At 42.0% G+C, this 23,211-nt stretch overlaps 1 protein-coding gene across 1 annotated transcript in view; it reads right to left on the bottom strand.

The window, feature by feature from the left end:
• Positions 1 to 1,594: 1,594 nt before the first annotated feature.
• The window catches only part of alk (ALK receptor tyrosine kinase), a 498,990-nt gene continuing 477,373 nt past the window's right edge, over positions 1,595 to 23,211 (bottom strand). The window contains exons 25-29 of the mRNA XM_089004720.1: positions 20,241 to 20,333; positions 16,837 to 16,938; positions 16,425 to 16,559; positions 10,870 to 10,960; positions 1,595 to 4,113 (exon numbers count right to left, since the gene is read on the bottom strand). Of these exons, the coding sequence (XP_088860846.1) occupies positions 3,100 to 4,113; positions 10,870 to 10,960; positions 16,425 to 16,559; positions 16,837 to 16,938; positions 20,241 to 20,333 (1,435 nt within the window). The 3' untranslated portion in view covers positions 1,595 to 3,099. The remainder of the gene's footprint in view (positions 4,114 to 10,869; positions 10,961 to 16,424; positions 16,560 to 16,836; positions 16,939 to 20,240; positions 20,334 to 23,211) is intronic.

Raw genomic sequence — 23,211 nt, forward strand, 5'->3', positions numbered from 1 at the left:
TGCATTAATTTCTGGAGTCAGGCGCAGAGGAAATCCTCAAGATTGAATGAAGGTGTTCATCGGTGACACGACTCCTATATGGTGTTTTGTTTATCTTCATTAATGAAAACAGATATGTGATCCGGAACATAGAGAGTAGTTGCGCAGCTTGGGCACAGAGCAGTGTAAGAGCAGTGTTGCCAATCATACTGCAGATCAATATTCTGTGGCCATTTCTCAAAAATTTGATTTGCATTAAAATGTGTGACATGAATGGTGTAATCGTTGACCGGGACATCTACCTTTCCATTCCGAAAATCAATGTGAGTTGTGTTTACGTGAAGCCACCATGGACAGACCGAACAGGAGAAATGTGAAATTGCGATTATCGCATAGCAAAAAAAAAAACATTTACTTTCTTAACAAATGTTTCATTATGTATGCCTTCACATTCTATTTAAAGATACTGAAACTCTGTCCATGCCCAATAAAAACTGCATTGAAATGTTTCCAAAACAAAACCCCCAAAAATATCTTCAAGAAACTTAGTGGATAGTAATTTATTCATTTTGCCGACTGTCTTCCCAAGGGCAATGTACAGCATTTACCACAGCCTTAGTACAACACTCTTTAATTACATCATTTACAGACGTGGTTCATTAGGTCTTTGTACATTAAAGAATGACGGATGGCCTACAAAGATCACACCGTGGAGAGAAGGCATAGTCAACATACGTATTAATTGCTCCTTAGACATGCGACAGCAGGTCGTTGCTTAACAACAGATGGACGGACACGCTTGCCAAATACAATCAAACGACGTTTGGAAGAAGTGACAAACACTTGTCGCTGAAATCAACAGCTCGTGGCTCTCTGGCAGATTTGAAACGAAACTCAGATGTTAACAAGCGTATTAATACAAGGAGCAAACGTAGATTCATACTCATTTGTATTCCACAGCATTCATTCAGTAATCGCAGACCAAAAAAAGTTGAGATACGTAAATGTCGGAGTTCTTTTGAGATTGCACATTTAAAGGTAAGCATGAGTCAGCAATTTCCACTCAGTACTCATAACAATACAGAAAAACTTTTTTTTGAAGCCATAAAGAAAGAAAGACCTCAGTCTTCAACACAATGAAGTCATGAGCACAGCATGTGAGTTTGTGATGGGCTTTCACAGCAGCATAGGTGATTTATTTCAAGTTCAGCAACAAGATTAAGAATCGGTGAATCACTTGCATCATCTTGGTTTATAATAACTGTTTGAAATAAAGTCTGTCCGGAAGGCGTACAACTTTCAAAACGTCTCAGCCCGGGTGGCCGACAACTTCTTCAAGAAAAAAAACAAAACATTTTTTTCAAATAAAACTGCTTTATTGAGTAAATAAAAAGCTACAAGCAAACCGCTACAAGCCACGTGGACTCCTCTTTCTAGGCGCCTTTAAAAACTCTGAAGTACACTTTACAGTCACAGTACAACCCGAAGCACGAAACAGGCTTCTGATTGGCTGCCGTGCAGCGTATGCAAATTGCCAAACGAACGTTCGTTTGGAAATTTGCATACTCGGCTCGGCAGCCAATCAGAAACCTGTTTCGTGCCATTATACCGTGACTGTAAAGTGTACTTGAGAGTTTTGAAAGTCGCTTAGAAAGAGGAGTCCACGTGGCTTTTAGCAGAAAACGCAACGCAAACATTGCATTGTGCACCATGACAACAAACGACAACTGGAGCAAAATCTTCAGCAAGGGATATTTACCATAAATTAAGCAAGGGAACATTTGTGGTAGGTACTTCTTTATTTAAAAAAAAGCATTTATATTTCGTAACTGTTTTTTTTTTTTGCGATTCGTCGTCTTATTGTATTTCAAGTTGTGATAAATGGGGCAGGCAACTTTATGGCCAGGCAGGCAACTTTTCAGAGTTGTCTGCCCTGGTGTCCGCTAACTTTTTGTCATGAGTTTCAGACAGTGATAACAATACATCTCATTTATAAGCGCCTTTCAAAACTCTCAAGGTCACTTTTCAGTCACAGGACATTGTGAAGGATACCAAACATTCCTTGAAAGTTTTGTTTGTTGAACTTTGTCTAGTTTATGGTTGTCATCTGTTTTCTCTCGGTTTTTATTAACTTGCTTTTTGTTGTTATCATTTCAAACGACTTCGAATAGGATGTGACACTCAACTTGTGCAACATGGATTTGGCTTGTACTGTGAGCTTATTCATTGTTAATTTGAAAAAAAAGACACGTCCAAATAATAAATAAACAAATGAATAAATAAGCCAGCAAGCAAAACATCAATAAACACATTTTTTTTTGTTGCTTTAATACAAATACAGTAAAGTCTCGTTATATCGATATTCTCGGGAGTCGGAAAAAATATCGATATAACCGGACTATCGATATATCCGATCCTGCGGCATGTAAATTTTCTCCTTGCGTTCATAGAAATAGTATCGTAATAAGCAGTACTATCGATATAACCGATATCGATATAACGAGACTTTACTGTATCTGTAAATAAATCAAACATGATTCTAAAAATTAGAAGTTGACTGCCAAGCTTTTTTTCCATCTTTTTTTCTCTTTGAAGAATGGGGGCAATTTTAAGGTCCTGCAAAAGAAATGAAACATATGGCCAGAAGCACCAACTTTGAAATTGGTCTCCTTTGTCTTTAGAGTTTGTGACTTAAAGTCTGCAGTTGACGTACTGGAGAGTTTTAAATCAGCGTAATCATCCATTCTGGTGGCCACCAGTTAATGATGCAGAAAAACGTTACATTTAATATTTGCTATAAATCCCATCCTGCGAGGTCTCAGTCATGCTTACTTTGCAATGAAAAAATAAATTTTCTGGACTCCAAAACTAGCTTTTGAATTAAATTTGCCCTCCGGTATTTTCTGGTGTGCTTTCAAGTTAAATACGGATTCCACACCCACGGGGGTTCTCATAATCAAAGCTTAATGGACTGAGCTCGCTCTTATGCTTACAAAGTTGTTTCCAAAGCAGAGGGTGAAACCAAAGAAAGGTAAGACCCGCTGACAAAACTTTTTCTTGTGAAGTCCGAAACGCAGTTGCCAGAGTCAGGGAGTGAATGAAACTGTACAGGCATGTCGGCTAAAGCACAGTGGCGTTGTGACCCTCCATTCTGGGTAGCCGGCCGTCTTGCACCGTCCCCATGGTGACTAAGAGTGGTCGGCTGTCTTCGGATATTCCGGGCCGACCCAGAGACACCGATGTCGGGGTCCTCTGGTGGGCTGCCGACGCGCTCTGTCGGGAGGGAAGGAGTGGAGGAGTCTCCTCTAGTGACACACCTGGCTCCTGGTAGCCGTAACCGATACTCCCGCAGGGGAAACGTCTCAGTCTGTACAGGGGACCGGGTGGCAAAGTGCCTGAATCTAAAAGGAGCTGGGACTGGTTGGCTGGTGGTGGAGGGGCTAACAGGGGTCTGCAAAGACCCTGCTGCTGCTGCTGTTGATGGTGCAGCATCTGAAATTGGCGCTGATGTTGAAATTTATGCTGGAGACCCAACGAGCCAGCCACTTCAGCCACAGTCCGTCCCACATGCTCCTGTCCTTCGCCGGGTACCCTGGCACTAGTGCCACCCACGCCCACAACCCCACCCACGCCCCCTTGCCGCCGCTGCTGCTTCCTCTGCAACTGCTGCATGAACCACGAGCCGTACGTAGGGTTCCAAAGACTGCTGCTCTTCCCACTGTGGCCCTCCTTCTCTCCGGGGTGACTCTGGTTGAAGGCCAGGTTGATGTGACCCCCTTCGGGGCCTGTCTGGGTGGACTCCTTAGAAGTGAGCGTGGAGGTTGCTGCAGAGGTGACCGTTGTAGACGTTGTCTCTGAGTGAGGTTGCTGATGCTGATGGAGGTATACTTGGGCCTGAGATGGCGTCGATGCATTGGTCTGGGACGCCGTGCTCGTCACACATGCATGCTTGTCTTCTCTATGGCTCCCCTCTGAGCGGTAGAGCGGATGTGGTTGTGTAAGTTCCCCATCAGGCACTTGAGCATCAACTAACACAGCAGCCCCCGTGGGATCATTAGCGCATTCGGGTCCACACTCCTCCTCCTGGACAGGCCCATATTCAATAGGCAAGGACATGGTCACCACGTCCGGGTCCTAAAAGATTCATGTTTGACAGTTAATATTTTGCATTGCGGGGGCAACTCTTTTTGATCAATGACAGACATCACGTTCTGTACAAGGTTCCTCTGGAGCCTCTTGGTTTCGAATTTATTTAACCCAGCTAACCCAAGTGACTACAGTGGTGATAGAGAATAAGAACTTATCATATTTAAAAGTTTCATGCTTTTATATGCTTAGTCAACATGTGTGACTCGAATACACAATTGAAGCACAGACAACCTGAGGTCAATGTGAGGTCAACACACACAGCTTGTTAAACTGTTATCTTCATCTAGGAGATCTGGCCTTGGACAGAATTTCGGACTTGGGAAACTCCTTTATCACAGGAATAATTTACGACTTGAAACTCCTTCACAGGAAGAGCTTATTAGCTATGTTACACCTTTATCAGTTCATGGAAAAGTCAATGTTTTATTGCTTACAGCTGTTCGTGCTTAGAACTCAAGAGGTGTAGTATTCTAATCAAGAAAACTATGTTTTACTAATGTATTACGTTAATTTGCAAATACTCAATAAATAGCTTGGCAGAGGGCTGCAGAATTCAGGCGTCTGTCATGAATGGCTGCGTCTCCTGCCAGCAGTAAAGATACGATCTTTCTGGGTTCGAGTCTGTGCCCACGGTGTCTGATTGAACATCTCTGACAAGTGAACAGCTTACCAAGTTATCAGGTCGCAGGTTATCATTATTGGTGCATGAAAGGGTTGGACAGGTCAAACTTTGAAAGAAGAAAAAAAGGCAAGAAAAGTTGGGGAAGAGCACGGGGAACCTGAATACATGAAATTCAGTTCCAAATGAATAACCTGCAATAGACTGGAGCCACAATAACCAAAAACTCCACTAAAATAATATACATTTGGAATTACACAGAGTGTAGTTGACCATGTGTAGTTTCATTCGGCTAAAAGTTTTTCCAGTAAATAGTTTTCCTGGCTGACAATTTTTGACGTGAATAATTTTTATCAGAATCAGAATCAGAATCATCTTTATTGCCAAGTATGTAGGACACACAAGGAATTTGTTTCCGGTAGAACACGCTGCACTAGTATCGTTGTCAAAAAAACTGCTAAGTGGCACTATACAGTTACATTTTGGCTACTGTTTATCAGTCTGAAATAAAATTTAACAACAACACAAAAACAGTTAACATATACTCATATTTTTTGTTGATATAAATAATAGTTTACTGCAAATTACACTATTTTGTAGCCCACTTCTGATCTGGTTTTGTTGCGCTTCTTGGTCACGTGATAAGTGACCCCTAAAATGAAACCCAGGTGAGGGAAAATAAGAAAACATTTTTGGAAAGTTCCATGACTTCCAAAAGAGAAGGGCTGCTAAAATTAATAGACAGTATAAGGAGTCCTACTAAAGATACAGATTTATCTCAACGGGAGATTCCCACGCACCAAGTGGGGCAAAAAAGTGTCGTGACCGCTGCCCGAAATAACGTATTTATCTTTTTTGTATTATTTCCAGGGTTGGGTTGAAAGAAATACCGATGAAGCACAGTGTGTTCCCACCAGCCAGGATAAATGCTAGCTGAAGCGAAGCAAACTTGAACCCAATTTAAGCATTGGAAAATGAATACATGAATGCATTGTGGGATTTGGTTTGGATTTTCCACATGGAATAAATCATTCAAAGCAATTTCCATCAAGTAGGAGCCGGGAGGCTCTCTTACTTAATGTTTCCAGACCTGATTTCTTCTTGTCAGCCGACATTTTGTTCTCCTTTGTTCATGTTTGTTCTACATTTTTATTTTTATTTTTTGGGGGGGTGCATTGTTGAAATATTCCACAAAAATGTGACACAGAATGCTCTGTGCTACATCAAGCAATACTTCCTCCTCACCATAATGTTTGGATTTCCTATAGGAGGTGTGTGCTGTATTCATGAAGTCTTATCCAATAGAATTTATTGTATGTTGAAGAATTTTAACAACAGCTGAAGCTGTAACAAAGCACTTAACATGGACAACTATCATATACAGGAAATAAAGCAGTCACAAAGACAGTACAAAGCACCAGTGAGTAAAACTAAGATCAAGTCTGGATCATGCTGAGTCAAATGCCAAAGAGTACAAATGACTTTTGAGGCGAGTTTTCAAGATGGGCAGCGAGGGGGCTTGGCGAATGTTCAGTGGAAGGTCATTCCAGAGAGTAGGACCAGCAAAGAAAAAGGCTTGATGCCCTGTGAGCCTCTGTTTAGTTTTTGGCACATCTAATAATGGCTGGTTAGCAGATCTGAGGCGCCGGGAAGGTGTATAGGGGAGGATGAGCTCGGAGAGGTAAGGAGGAACGAGGCCATTTTAAAATTTGAAAACAAAAAAAATAAGATCTGGAAAATAACTCTAAAACGTATAGGGAGCCAATGAAGGGATAGCAGAATAGTAGTTATGTGATCCCTCTTATGAGTACCAGTCAAGTGGCGAGCAGCAGCATTTTGGACCAGCTGAAGAGGCTTCATGGAGGATTGGCTCACGCCAAAGAAAAGCGCATTACAATAATCGAGCCAAGATGTGACAAAGGCATGGATTACTGCTTCAAGGTGCTCATGAGAAAGTCTTCATAAACCCTTTGAGGAATAGTGGTTACAACAGTGGGCAGCCAACAAAGATAATGAAAGTTACCTTGAGGCACCACATATGGTTTTCTTGAAGGTGTAAAACAAAGTGTGGAGTTGGGTTACAGCCTTAATCTAATCAAGTTGACAGTGATTAAATGGGCCACTGTGGCTTTACAGCAGAGGTTGAATTCTTGTATTATCGTTATCATCATCGATTACTCTTGTGTCTTCGTAAACCATGAGATACTTTGTCTCGATAATTGTTGTTTCTGATTTTCAATTCCAGAGAGTGGAGTAATAACATGTATTTACTCTTTTATTATCTCATTCAGAAATCATGATAAGAGCCATACAACAGACACGACGGCGGTCGCAGATTGTATACCTCTGCTTTCGAATGTCTCTTCGTACGGAATTTTCAATTTATAAAATGTGTCAACAGGAAAATATTTTCTCAATGCTATGAAATAAATTTAAATACATGTAATACAAGTAAAAATACAGCATGGCCTGGCCATCGCAGTACCAAGTTTCCTGAATGCAGCATTGTCTTAGCTTGTATTGCTGAGGATCATCCTTGCATCTCATTGGATAAGACGTACTTCTACCATACGTGTCGAAATATGTCACTTTACAGCATCCTCGTCATTCGCCCTTTCGGTCATGAGGCATTCTGATTGTTTTACGTCAATGTGAATGACCAAGAAAAAAAGTTCACCAACTCACTCACTATGTTGATGTTTGCCTTGAACATTTTCGAAGGATTGTAAAAACATGACAAAAACCAATATCCTTGGATCTGTCCTTTCCAAAACGTCAGGCAAAAACCACTCCTGAGAGTGTTTGTGGAAACATGGCTGACCGACAGCATACCGGACTGTGCCATCCAGCTAGCCCAGCTAACTAGCTTCCGGGCAGACAGAGCGCTCATCGAGGGGGGGAAGAGTCGCGGCGGGGGATTCTGTGTCTACATCAGTGATGCCTGGTGCCGCAACGCTGTTGTGGTATGCAAACACTGTTCACCACTGATGGAGCTTATGGTCATAAAATGTCGGCCATTCTACCTGCCGAGGGAATTTAGTGCCATACTGCTGGTAGAAGTTTACATCCCCCCGAGCTCAATTAACAACAGGAGCGCGGCATTGAATGAACTCTACCAGAACATCAGCGAGCAACAGACAGCCCACCCAGATGCTTTCCTTATCTTGGCTGGCGATTTCAACCATGCCAACCCGAAAAGTGTTTTTCCACACTCCATGGACACATTAACTTTCCGACTAGAGGTAACAACATTCTGGACAATGTCTTCACCACACACAAAGGAGCCTACAAAGCCTACCCCCTCCCCCACCTAGGGGCTTCGGACCACTCCACTATTATGTTAATGCCCGCATACAGGCCACTTGTCAAAGTCGTCAAACCAGTCAAGAAGCAGATAAGGGTGTGGCCTGATGGGTCGTCAGAGGCACTCAAAGACTGCTTCTCCAACACTGACTGGAACATGTTCAGACAAGCGGCCACCTACAACCACCACACCGACCTCCAAGAGTACACAGACTCTGTTACCTCCTACATGAGGAAGTGCATGGATGACGTGACTGTCACCAGATCTGTCACCATCCTGGCCAACCAGAAGCCATGGCTGACGGGTGAAGTCCACAGGCTCCTTAGGGCTCGGAACGCTGCCTAGAAAGCTGGCGATGAGCTGGGCCTGAGAACAGCCAGGGCCAACCTGTCTCGTGGCATCAGGAGGAGACAGCACTCCAGGAGGATCGCCAACCACTTCAGAGACAGCAGAGACACCAGGAACCTGTGGCGTGGGATACAGACCATCACAGACTACAAGCCCTCTCCACAGACCTGTGAGAACTCCACCACTCTGCTGAATCAGCTGAACGACTTCTTCGCCCGCTTCGAGGCAGACAACAGCACTCCAGCACAGAAGACCCCACCACCTCCCGGCGAACAGGTGCTGACACTGTCCCAGGACAGCGTGAGGCGATCCCTCAGAGGGACCAACCCACGAAAAGCCCCGGGTCCCGACGGCATTCCCGGCCGTGTTCTGAGAGACTGCGCTGTGGAGCTCACAGATGTCTTCACGGACATCTTCAACACATCTCTGAGCCAGGCTGTTGTGCCCCCGTGCCTCAAAGCCACCACCATCATCCCGGTCCCTAAGAAGTCGTCCCACACCTGCCACAATGACTACCGCCCGGTGGCACTCACTCCCATCCTCAAAAGTGCTTCGAGCGGCTAGTTATGAACCACATCAAGGCTGCCCTCCCCCCCAACCATGACCCCTTCCAGTTTGCATATCGGCCCAACCGCTCTACAGATGATGCCATCTCCACTGCTCTCCATACAGCGCTCACCCACCTGGAGACCAGAGACTCCTACGTCAGAATGCTGTTCATCGACTTCAGCTCAGCATTCAACACAATCATCCCCAACAGCTCAACGATAAACTGAGCAAACTGGGGATCAGCACCTCCCTGTGCAACTGGCTGCTGGACTTCCTGACGGGGAGACCACAGGCAGTCAGAGTTGGCGACAACACTTCCAGCACCATCACGCTGAACACAGGGGCCCCCCAGGGGTGTGTGCTGAGCCCCCTCCTCTTCACTCTGCTTACGCACGACTGCTCACCATCATCACCCAGCTCCAACCTCTTCATAAAGTTTGCGGATGACACAACTGTGGTGGGCCTCATCAACAACGACGAGGAGACAGCCTACAGGGACGAGGTCAGCCGCCTGGCCACGTGGTGCAAGGACAACAATCTCCGTCTGAATGTGGAGAAGACGAAGGAGATTGTTGTGGACTTCAGGAGAGTGCGCCCCCAGCATGCTCCACTAACCATCGACGGTGCTGCAGTGGAGAGAGTGAGCAGCACCAAGTTCCTGGGAGTACACATATCCGAAGACCTGTCCTGGAGCCACAACACGTCATCACTGGCCAAGAGATCCCACCAGCGCATGTACTTCCTCCGCAAGCTTAAAAGAGTTGGAGCCCCGACCCTCATCACGACCTCCTTCTACCGCGGTACCATCAAGAGCATCCTGACCAGCTGTATCACCGTGTGGTACGGCGCCTGCACCGTGTCCTGCCGTAAGACTCTGCAGCGCATCGTGAGGACAGCTGAGAAGATCATCGGTGTCTCTCTCCCCCCCCTTCAGGACATCTACAACACCCGCCTCACCCGCAGAGCTATCAGGATCGCTGGCGATCCCACACACCCCTCCCACAGCCTCTTCAGCCTGCTGCCATCGGCTAGGAGACTGCAGAGTCTCCGAGCCAAGACCAGCAGGCTCAAGGACAGTTTCTGCCACCAGGCAGTCCGGAGACTTAACTCCCTCCCACCCCTGCCCAGCCTGCCCCTTCCCACTGCCACACTCGCCGAACTCTGAGTACACCCTACATGCTGTACGATCATCCTGAACTCTATTTATTTTTCTTTCTCATTTTTTTCTGCAAGACCTCACTTCAACCCTTTCTTGTTGTTTGTTTTTGCAATTACGACATTACGTCACTTTATGTACGTCACTTCCTCACTTTACATATGTCACTACCTCACTTTACATACATCACTGCCTCACTTTCCAGATGACACTACCTCACTTTATATAGAATATTATATAGAAAATTACAAGTATTGTCTGTTGTCAATCGTATGTCTTTTAGCCACGTTATAAGTGCCTTGCATGTCTTGCACGCTGGGTCCGAGAGGACATTAATTTCATTTGTGCTGTATGTCATGCATATTAGCACGTTTAACAATAAAGCTGACTTTGACTTTGACTTTGACTTGAGAGAGAACATGGACTAACGAAGGCAAAAGAAAACAAAACGGGGGAAAAAAATCCAAACAAGGCGCAGTCAAAAGTAAAATGACCATCATTTGCATTGTTTTTTGTATTATGTACAATTCTCATTTATGGTGCATCAACATGTGCAACAAACTAACATTTGTTGCACATGTTCATGCTTGATCAAACATTTATGTCTATTTTGGGGAACTTTGAATGGATTAGGAAAGTTACATGAAAAGCTCGTCTCGATTTACAAAATTACATTTTTGTAAGTCGAGACATTGCTTTCATAACCAATTAATTTCCTCAGTAGAGGTACCCCTGTGTTTGGTTACTATCAAAATCTCTTGTTACCTGCAAGCAGTAGTCGATTCTCTCCAGGATAGTTGAGAAGTTAGGCCTGTCCTCAGGTTGATGCTGCCAACTTTGAGTCATTATACGGTACCTGTGGATACGCAAGAAAATACTGATGAGAAATAAACTCATTGTTGCCGCGTTCATAGAGATAGCTGGAAAAACTCTGATACAGTATGTGATGATTCTAAGCAAATGCCCACCTAATTTGGATGCATCACTTTATGGCGTCCAAACAGGTATTTACAGTATATTTTGTTTTTATGAATGCTTACATCCAGAGACAACCTTTTCCATGGATGGTTACCCACCTCACCAAATGAATGTTTGTTTGTTTTTCTGAATCAGAATCACCTTTATTGCCAAGGATGTAGAACACACAAGGAATTTGTTTCCGGTAGAACACACTGCACTAGGCCCTATACAGTTTTATTTGGGTTAAAAGTTAATGGCTTGGGGGGAAAAGCTGTTTAAATATCTGCTGGATTTGGTGCGCATGGATCGGTACCGCCTGCCTGTGGGTAGTAGCTGGAAAAGGTGGTGGGCAGGGTGCGGAGGGTCCAGTAGGATTTTCCACGCTCTTGTTTGAATTCTTGCACTGTGCAAGTCCTCGAGAGTGGGAAGGGCGGTGCCGGTGATTTTTTTCCGCCGTCCTAAATGTCCGTTGAAGTCAGATTTGATCCATTTTTGTGGCAGCCCTGAACCAAACGGTGATGGAAGAAAACAGGATGGATTCAATGACAGCCGTGTAGAAATGTTGTAGCACCTCATGTGGCAGGCCATGCTTCAAGAAGTACATCCTCTGTTGGGCCATTTTTAGGGTGGAGTTGGAGTTAATTTAACATAATTTAAAGGACAACCGATGCCTCCAGACAAGTTGTGTCCATAATTTGTAAAATCAATTTGAATGACTTCTACTGAGCGTATTCCACCGCATATAGCTATATTTTACATTTTAAGACTCTGGCTGAATATTCAGGAAGTCTTGTTTTCGAGTTGATGCCTGACGTGACGTCACGCCTGGAACGCCCCTGACCGAGAAAGCGACACACAATGCATTTTGCGTACTTTGTTTAGTCTGAAAACTTCGTGTTGATCCGTGTTGATGGCGAAATTAGAAGGAAAACACTTAAATGATGCGATGGTGAATCGTTGCGTGTTACACTAAGACTACTATTTGATACTAGTTGACACAAATTCCTGGCAGACAAATCAGCCAATTTTCCAACGTAGCTTGGGCGCCATCTTCTGCATTATCTGGGACGCTACATTGGAGTCCTGACAGCTTGAATTGATACGGGAGGACTTCTTTAATCAATTGCAAACATTTATGCTTTCCTCTTCAGAACTATTTGAATCATATTCATAATTGGATGAGTAACAAGAACGCATCTTCTCCGAATCTGTAGCCATTGTTTTGATTCTAGAGCAAGGCAAGACATCCCGGCGTGACGTCACGAACAAGGGGGCGGGACCTTCTGAAACTTGGCATCTCCTAGGTCATTTTGAAGTTGATTTGAGACACTCATTCTTATTGGTGTTTTGCATTTGACTAAAAATATCAGCCTGCGTGTTTTGGGTATTTTCGATCCTATAAAACGCTTTTCTGATGTCAGTTAGGAAACAAAAAATGGTGTCGGTTGTCCTTTAAGTAAGGCTGGAAAATACTCAAGGCCAGAGATTTTAAGAGGAATTAAAAGGGAGCAAATTTACTGAAAATGTGCTGTCAGTGTTTTCTTTTCTGTAATACTGATTCCAGCATTATTTAAAAAAACCCACTGAACAATTCTTACAGTGTATATTTATATATATATATATATATATATATATATATATATATATATATTATAAATTAGATATCAAGTAGACCGGATAGACCGGATGAACTTAATACAACTAACCCACTCAACAGTTCATCATCAAAAGCCTTGTCATTTCCCTATATTTAAATCTCTTTTAACAAAAACAAAGTCTGTACAATAGTTTGATATGAAGCCCATCCCGACTCCAAATGAAGTAATTATTTCAGAAGAACATTTTAAAAAAAAACATTTTCTCAAGGAGATCAATCATGGCTGCGTCCTCTCATTATTTCATTCAATTGACTTCTCTCAGATTTGAGATGAACTCTGTGGTCACTACACTGCCAAAATTTGAAATCAAAAATTCTATAACTGGGCTTATTCAGGTGCAAGGTGAACTGAAAGGTCACTATTCAATCAGTGTATGTCCTATCTATCCCGTTTCATAAGATGATGTTGGTTTACGTGTTGGAGTTTTTTCTCGGACAGCCGCAGCAAGTATAAAACTGAAGGAGTGAAAGAGATACGTAGCAATGAATCCGAAAACAATAATAGCTTCTTTGTCTTCCTCAATGGCCTTTAAAGTGCTACTTGGACTGAGTTTTGAGTATGTCATCCCTCATGAGAAGACTACACTTTCGGAATCCTGACCAACTTTTGGGTATGTCAATCTCAGAAGCAAAATGGGTGAGGACTGGGATGGTGTAGAATCAGAATCAGAATCAGAATCAGAATCATCTTTATTGCCAAGTATGTAGAACACACAAGGAATTTGTTTCCGGTAGAACACGCTGCACTAGTATCGTTGTCAAAAAAACTTGCGAGTACATCGCGCCACAAGCTAATGCTAACGCGTGTATACAAACGCTAGCGGACCATGTAAACCATCTCGAACTAAAATATCCAGAATCACCCCTGATCATTTTGGGCGATTTTAATCAAACACGTTTAAACCGTGAGCTTCCCAAATATAAGCAGCATATTGACTGTTTCACCAATTGACAAATCCTTCTCCAGTATGACACAAGCATCCTTGCTATCTATCACCTCTTCAACGGCAAATTGGACAATATGCAGGCTATATATATTTGCCTGTCTCTTTCATACAGAACTTGCTCAAGTGGGCCAATGCTCTGAAGTGGGTGACGCAACCATTTCGACTTCTGACAATGTGTGGGGAAAATGGATCGTGTCGGAAACTTCACACTCGCCTCCACACTGGAGGTGATCCTACACCTCCAAACCTGCACAGGTACACACAGAACAGTCATAAGCGAACAAAAAAAAGGGACAAATTCCCAGTGTCAAAACGGCTTTTATTTATGACACGACCAAGATTACGAAGTAATCCTCGCTTTGGATTTGTCATTGATGTTACTTTTCATGTAGGGAGTTCTGCTCACCTGCACGCAAGAAAATATCCCGTGACTGTAAAGTGTCCTCGAGAGTTTTGAAAGGCGCTTAGAAATGAAATGGATTATTATTATTATTAAGAGTGCTTGAGAGTCTTTATATATTTTTCCTTTGTTTTGGTTTGTATTAGTTTAAGTGTTAGTTTCAGTTTAAAAATGTGCATTTCTTGCGAGCATGGTAATTATTTGTCTACAGTAAAAACACAACGATTGTGAAAAGAAAAACATTAAAAGTAACTATATACAAATCAATAAAGATTGTGAGAACTCTCCATGGACAGAGAAGTGCATTAAGTGCATTGAGTCCTTATCAAATTTGATGTGCCACAAATCCCAATGGCTGGAATAGATAGGATGGTCTTGCTTTCCGGCCATTGTGAGCCAAGTTTACAACTTCCAAAACGTCAGGCAAAAACCACTCCTGAGAGAGAACATGGACTAACGAAGGCAAAAGAAAACAAAACAAACGGGGGGAAAAAAAAAACAAACAAGGCGCAGTCAAAAGTAAAGGGCTGTGGGACTTGAATTCTCATTGAAAAGTATTCTACATCATGCATCAAAAGCCGCATGTTCACTTTAATTTAAATGGCAGTCATAGCATAGTCAAATTGGACGGATGTATGGACCGACCAACCAACATATAGTATAAATAGATAATGTACATGAAAAGTGCCTGTGGTTTCTTTGGCTGAAACGTAAACCTGGTTGTACTGTGTACCATTTTTGTCTTTTATAGACAAAAAAAGACAGCGCTTGTTACTTAGCATTGTGTGTCGGGCTTATTAGTCAAGTGTGTGTCCATCAACAAAATTCAGTTCTTCTTTTCCATTCGGCTTTTCCCTTCAAGGGGTCACCACAGCAAGGATCAGTGTTCTCCATCTTTAGAGGTTTGATCCGCATGTTTGTTTTGGCCAAGCTTTTACGTCGGATGCCCTTCCTGACACAACCCTCTGTATTTATCCGGGCTTGGGACCGGCACAAGAAGACTTATGTCCCTTTGTGGCTACAGAACAAGCAACTCACTCAGTCAAAGGCTCCCAAACACAAAATTCAGTTAATTTTTCTAATCAATGCTGTAATTATGATTACCAAACACAAACGTTTGTCATGTTAGAGAAATGTAGAGAAATATGTTCATATTTATTACACTACATTATAACAAACATTTAAACAGGAGATTGGTTAGCACATTGGCCTCACAGAGCATGAGTTCCTGGTCCGATTGCGGCTCTGGCCTTCCTCTATGATGTGTGTATGTCGTCTTTGTGCTTTGTGTGTGTGGATTTTCTCCGATTTCATCCCACATTCCAAAAACATTCATGGTAGGTTAATAGAACACTCTACATCAGGGCACTCATCAGCAGTAAGCGGGGGACACCCTGAACCTGTTACCAGCTAATCACAGGAAACAGAGAGACAAACAGCCATTCGTGCTCACCCTCACACCCATGGACAATGTAGAGCAGGGGTGGGCACTCCTATTCTTGCAGGGCCACCCTCCTGCATGTTTTCCAAGTCTCCCTGTTACAATACACCTGATTTAAATAATCAGATAATCACCAAGCTCTGCGGAAGCCTGACATTGAACCTGCTCATTTGAATCAGGTGTGTTGCAACAAGGAGACTTGGAAAACATGCAGGAGGGTGGCCCTCCAGGACTAGGAGTGCCCACCCCTGCTCGACATTGTCCATGGGTGTGTGAGCACTGATGGCTGTTTTTCTCTAGGTTTCCTGTGATTAGCTGGTAACAGGTTCAGGGTGTCCCCCGCTTACTGCTCTAAGTCAGCTGGCATAGGCTCTGGCACGCACCCTCGTGGGGATAGAGCAAATTCGAAAATGGATGGATATATGAATATTACAAATACTACAATAATAATAATTATTATTATTATATTATTATTACACACACAATAATAATAATAATAATAATAATAATAATAATAATAATAATAATAATAATAATAATTATTATTATTATTATTATTATTATATTTGCCCAATAAATAAAAAAAACATACCAAGGTTATACTGAATAAAAATGCCATTTAAAACTTCAATGCCTCAAAAACTTCTGGGAGAGACCAGCACCAAATGAACAATGTAGAATTGCGATTAACTGTGAGTGAAATAACATGACCAAGTCCAGGTTTTAAGATTATGTAGAAGCTCTAAAATTGCGTTACTTAACAGATGATAGGTCATGGCCATTTTTTGTTTTTGACATTTCAAAAATATTTTCACATTTCTTCATGATGAGTACTCCTGTTAGCCCTGCACCTTCCCCTCACTATTGGAACAGCACTTTTCACTCCTTTGCATTGATGTGTTCAGATTTACGTACACAGGCCCAGGGCAGTTTTTGGGCGGGTCCATTCTTCCACCGTTGGTTACAAAGTCCAACACTTCTTGGTTACTGCGACTCGGGTAAGGCATGTACCCCAGTGACAAGATCTCCCACAGAAGAACACCAAATGACCTGGTGATCATACAGGGGAAAAAAACAGGCTGAGAAGAACAATCACGTCATATCATAAGCATCATCAAAGCTACCACTATAAATGATACGAGGAGATTTAGAAGACCTAAGATGAAAACTTAAAAAACAATCAGAATTGGGGATGCCAGAGGACTGCAGCGATCACAGACATCGACAACGCACGTGCGAATGCAAAAAAAACCCGAAACATGGTGTCAAAGTGATGGTGGGCTTAGCCTTGTGACTATTTATTGGGCAAAGAGAATGAGTTGCTCACCAAGTATCAGTTTTTGATGTGAAGATGCCTTCCATGAAGGCTTCGGGTGGCATCCACTTTACTGGGAGCATGGTGCGACCACCTTTCCTGTAATAACTTGCTCTACACACATGCACAGACACGAACACGCACACGCACATGCACTCGCACAGACACACACACACACACACACACACACACACACACACACACACACGCACATGCACACACACATGCACACGCAAGCACACACACACACACACACATACATACACGCACACACACACACACGCATACGCACGCACACACACACACACACACACACATGCAGTTATGCAGCCATAAATCAAAATAAAAGGGAAAACCCAGAATTACTTGCTTTGACTGTTACCATAGCGACAACCTCAAACAGAAGGATAAAAGAAACCTGAGATGCATAATTAATTCTGAGCTGTCAGTGCTGTGATCCAAATGCATTTTTGCATTATGTAAATATATCAGTAAAGGGAATCACATGAAAAGTGCTAACCTATCAAGGGAAAAAGGCATATATTTTTAAACGATTTAGCTTTTCCGTGTCAAGCTGGGTTTTAGCCATTTTTAATATTGCATTGCTGTTCTAATTGTGAACAATATTGGAGGTCAAAGCCTAATTTATGCGGACCTGCTTGCTCAAGGCGCTTTCTGAGTGACAGCCATGACTGATCACGCGGTTCCCGACCTTGGTTTCCTCCATGAAGAATGAACCCACATCAACATCTAAGTCACGAGGTGTCAGCTTCAGGACAATTCTAGTATCTTGATTCAGTGGGAATCGTGATGGGAACGATAGTTCGATCCTTCAGCAGGGGATCAGTTAATTCGACTCTCAAGTGTAATTGTAAATCTAAAGATTCTGTGCTCTTGTGATATGACAGTAAAGTCATTTGACACAGCCACCAATGTGAGACACCTGGCGTCATGATTTATTGAGCGATTCGACTGCCAATAGTTTGATCGATAAATCGAAGAATAGCTTTCAACAAAAACAAACATTATTCACGTCTCACAGATGACAGATAAAGGTGCCGTCTATCGCTTTGACCCGCCCGATCCTGCACTGAGGCTGAGGAACAAAAATCACATTCAGCAGGTAAATGACTTCTTTGTTTGGCTCTCAGTGGGTATAATATCCACAGTACATCGTATTGTTGTATTATTGTAAATAATAATAATAATAATAATAATAATAATAATCATCATCATCATAACAATATCATTAGTCTTAATATATATATATATATATATATATATATATATATATATATATATATATAATATACAATAATATTATAAAAAAAGATTATTATTATTATTATTATTATTACAATATTATTATTATTATTACATTATAATAATAATAATAACCATAATACTAATAATAATAAACCTAAAAAAAAAAAAATAATAATAATAATAATACCAACAACAATGATAATAATAATAAAAATAATAATAATAATAAAAATAATAATAATAATAATAATAATAATAATAATAATAATAATAATAATAATAATAATAATAATAATAATACATGTAATTTCTAAGCGGCTTTCAAAACTCTCAAGGATTATGATTTGGGTGCATGGGTGATATGTGAAAAACATGCATGGCAGGCAGATTGACCACTCCAAATTGTCCCTAGGTGTGAGTGTGAGAGTGACTGTTGTGCCCGAAGACAGCTGAGATAGGCTCCAGCAACCTCCGCGACCCTAATGAGGAATAAGCGGTACGGAAAATGAGATGAGATGATATGTGAGAATGTTTAAATATCCGGTGAAAAGCCATGCAACATGGGGAGGGCATGTGCATTTGACACTGAAATGCTCTTATTACTGTCTTTACCTCTGAGCCCTTACAAGCTGTACTTTTTTCTTAATTCACTTGTATGCTTACATGCATGCAAGTCTGTTTGAGTGAAAAATACCAGCACGCATGTGCGCCAGTGGCTCCCCACTTGGAATATAACAATATGACATTAAACTCCATCCCTACTCACTGTGATGGCCTTAAAAGGACTTGCATGTCCCTTGTCGCACAGATAAGGACCACACTAGGAAACGACAAAGAGAGTTCGCAGACAGCGAAGTGCCACTGAGCGTGAGGTACCCTCTCATTCTTTTTGCACATAAAAGCAGAGATGAGCCCAGTCAGAGCACAACTGCTGGAGGCGGCACTATAAAAGCAAAATCTTGGTGAAGCACCTCAAAAACTGACATCAGCAATTAAATCAAACTCTCCTAATGTGGCACCCTGGTGGCAATTGAGCAACCGCCTTAACCGGATGTGACTTTGGACCCTTACCCATCCTCACATATGGCTTTTTTCCACAAAATGCAGCAATGATATAGCTGCATGTTGTGACACATTTCCCCTCCTCAAGTCTCTCTCAGATGAAAGGCGAGGATGATTTCCCTGCTGAATTGGGCACTCGTGGCATCATGTGGAACTGCACTGGTTGTGTTAAAATGTTTGAGATGAGAATCACAAGATGCTCATTGGGTCCTGGATAGTTGCTGTGATTAGAAGCCGGACTAGATCGCCCCTTTGAAGTCAAGTTCAACACATTTACAGAACTTAATGAGCCTCAGGGACAGTGCAACTATTTCTAAAATAAACTCTGTATTTGAGTGGTCACAAATTTAGGGTACATGCAGAATGTGCAATCATGAAAACCAACGCAAGACTTGTTCCAAAGCTCCTTCTCAGCCAAACTAATTTACTGTCAGATTGATTGATTGACAGTGGCTTCTATTGTGGTTGCTGTCTAAACCTCTGTCAAAACAGTGTCATTCCCGCTTTTTGATTCTTTTTAAATTTTTGGCAAAAGAACAAAAGCAACTGTACACATGAGCTCAATGATCATACCATAATACAGATAACTACGGCCGTAACTACGTAATTGAATGGCATGGTTGTCACGATAGCACTTTGAATCTCATTAGAAAGCATGTGAAATATTCCATAATAAATTCTTCTTTTGGTTCTGGAACATTTGACTTTTAGAACTTGGGGACATACTGTCTTTGTAGCCTTGCGACCCCGGAAACAGTATTAAAAGCGACCTGAAGTTAGAGTATCGTATTAGCCCAAGGGAGTCGAGAAATGGACCACTGTGGCACCCCACGTCACAGTGCATTTTAGCAGATTGCTGTTAACAGGATATAATTGATAGGCAGTTTTATCAAACATCCAAAGGCCTTTCAGGACTCACCAACCTAGTTTGATGTTGTACTGGAAAGGCTATGTGTAGTATGCGCAGTGAAAGTAAAAGTTTCTCCAAGTATACAACTAAAGTGAAACAAAAAAGCTTTTTTTTCCGCAACAATGTTTATGAATTCATCTGCAGAATATAATCAGATTGTGTCATGGAAAATTCTTACCTGTAAATATCTCGAGCCATTCCAAAATCACCAATCTTGGCCACGCGACCAGGTCCTTTACACGTCAACAGGCAATTACGAGCCGCAATATCCCTAAATAAATAAAAAAACACAGAGTACAAAATGTACACTATTTGTTATCCATCTTCCTTGAGGTCTCCTCTTTGCAAGAAGTTTATCAGAGTAGTTCATATATTTGCCCGCCTTTCACATTTGAAACAGAAGCACATGCACTCACATTGAATCAGAAGCTGAGTGTAACTAACACGTTGCCATCAGCATTGCTGCTAAAACTCATAGGCAGTGCTTTTTATGGTTTGGCACACTTGCATCTTGAGAAAAGATTCAAGTGCAGCATATACTAACGGTGACGAAGATGAGAAAAAAACATAAAAGTGTTCTTTTCACATGGCTGGTTTTGTTGTTTTTTGAGTAAGACTATTTCAGTGCACACATCGTTCCTCACTCTTGTGTTTGCAGGAAAATACACTGTACTGAATCATGAGTCGCACGACTTTCTTCAGAAGAGACGTGGAAGAGCAGAATGCATACATCTCTTCATCAGGCGAGACAAACGGGCGCCAGAGCAAATACATTGCCAGAATTGAACATGAAAATAACAGCATGTGACACACTGCTCTAACGGAATCATGAGACCGGGGCAGAGCTGCAAAACACACGACTGGAAGCAAGATGACCGATCACAGCATGTGCGTACTTCAGATGAATGTAGATGCAAAATGACACAATGGGGATATAGTAATAGCAGATGGAGTGGAACAGAGGGTCTTTTTTTATGACATGGTCCGCAGTGTTGCATCCCCTCATTGTGCCCGGAGAGACGGAAAATGATTAAAAAAATGTCTATTGAATAATTCTGGAAGGAATAAAATCAACATATCCCGGCGTCTGCTTACTTACATTATCTCAACGAGGCTTCTGGTTTAGTGAGCTGGGATGAAATGTCCAATTGAAGTACAGTAATACCTCTGCTTACAAACACTTTAGCTAACAAACTTTTCACCTTACGAACATTAAATTTGCGTGAATATAATATTGGCATATAAACTAGTTTTTGAGGAAACACACGGAGCGCCGCAATGGCTGGTGGACTAGTTTTTGGCGGAAGAACACTAAACCACACGGCCGAACAGCGCCACCGTGGCTGCCGGATTACTTTTCCACACCCACTTTCTTTGAGTGCACTCAGCACAGACGTGGTTTGTTATGGAGTGGGTACTTTTTCTTTTTTGGGACAGAAAAAGACCCCACCACAGGCTAGTGTTAAGCCGAAGAGGAACCAAAAGAAAATGACGGTCGAGCAGAAGAAGGAAATCATCGAAAAACATGAACGAGGTGTGCGTTTGTGTGACTTAGCGTCCCAGTACCAGTATGCTAAGTCCACCATTGCTACATGTGGCCAAGGGTATTTCTGTGTTGTCTAAGCAACGGTCTCAGGCAATAGAAGAGGTTGAAAAACTTCTGTTGATTTGGATTAATGAAAAGCAGCCAGTAGGGGACAGTGTGTGAGGGTATTATCGCCGAGTAAGCACGGTAACATCACTCAAGAGTGAACTACATCAATGACCATCAAAGTCAATGAATTTATTATACAGTACAGTTTATTTCTTTAATTACAATACAATATCACATTTATTATATAAAATAAGGTGTATTTTGTGTAGTTTTAAGGCTTATTTGGTAGAAAATTGTGTTTTATGGGGACCTGGAAACTGATTATTTCATTTTTAATGGTTACCTATGGGAAATTAATGTGTGTATGACACAGTTTTAGCCTTACACACACTTTCTGGGAACCAATTACGTTTCTTAAGCTGCGGTATCATTGTACTGTATTTTCCGCACTGCAAGGCGCAATTAAAATCATTCAATGTTCTCAAAAGTCAAAAGCACATCCTATATTCCGAAGCGCCTTATATTCCTGATTGAGTTGTTTCCCCGTTGGTGTTCCAATGCCAACTATTGGTTATTATTAGCAGGACCCAATTGTAACCTAAAAGTTTTGCTCGACAATAATTGACGTGGTTTCACCAAGGCGCGGCCCAGTAGTCGAGTGGTTAACACGCCGGCTTCACAGTGCAGAGATCATGAGTTCAAGACCCACGCGGTGTTTGCATATTCTGCTTGGGCCCGCATGAGTTTTCTATGGGTCCGTCAAAAACATGCATGGCAGGCTTTTTGAATCAGATCTACCTTTATTAGGCTCGCAGTGGGGAAATGTACATTTCACAGCAGCAAAGTTATGAAAGGAAGATGAAAGGTAAGAAAGAAGTAGAAAACAATATAAAACAATCTAAATCACAGGTGTCAAAGTCAAGGCCCGCGGGCCAAATCCGGCCCGCCACATCATTTTTTTCGGCCCGCGAAAGCAAATCAAACTTGTTAAATTCCATGATGATTGCTAAAATCTGAGCCAAAATTTCATATTTTTGGATGTCAACCACAATAAAAGTCATTATTCTTGACTTCAGATTTGAAAACGAGTTATTCATTAATTTGCTGTGTGCTCTATATGTAATATTTGAAGGGATTTAAACATTCTAATGGGTTCCCCAAATTCATAACGGCCCTCGAGAGGAAACCATAACTACAATGTGGCCCGTGCCAAAAAATGACTTTGATACCCCTGCTCTAAATTGTCCCTACGTGTGAATGTGCGAGTGATTGTTTTTTTATCTCTTTGTGCCCTGCGATTGGCTGGCAACCAATTCAGGGTGTAGTGACAAATACGACTGGGATAGGTTCATCACCCCCCGCGACCCTAATGAGGAAAAAACAGTCTGGAAAATGAATAGATGGATGGATTAATCAATGCACAATCACACAACAGCTTTCTGAGCCCGGGGCAGCCATTATGAAGTGAAGATAATCAAAAGCAGAGGTACTCACCGAAGAAACAACGGAAGAAGCAAGACTTTTACGGATATTTAGCCCTTCATAGACGTGAGCC

Source organism: Hippocampus bargibanti, linkage group LG09 (assembly GCF_051943395.1).
Source record: "Hippocampus bargibanti isolate YZ-2025 linkage group LG09, ASM5194339v1, whole genome shotgun sequence".
NCBI lineage: Eukaryota > Metazoa > Chordata > Actinopteri > Syngnathiformes > Syngnathidae > Hippocampus > Hippocampus bargibanti.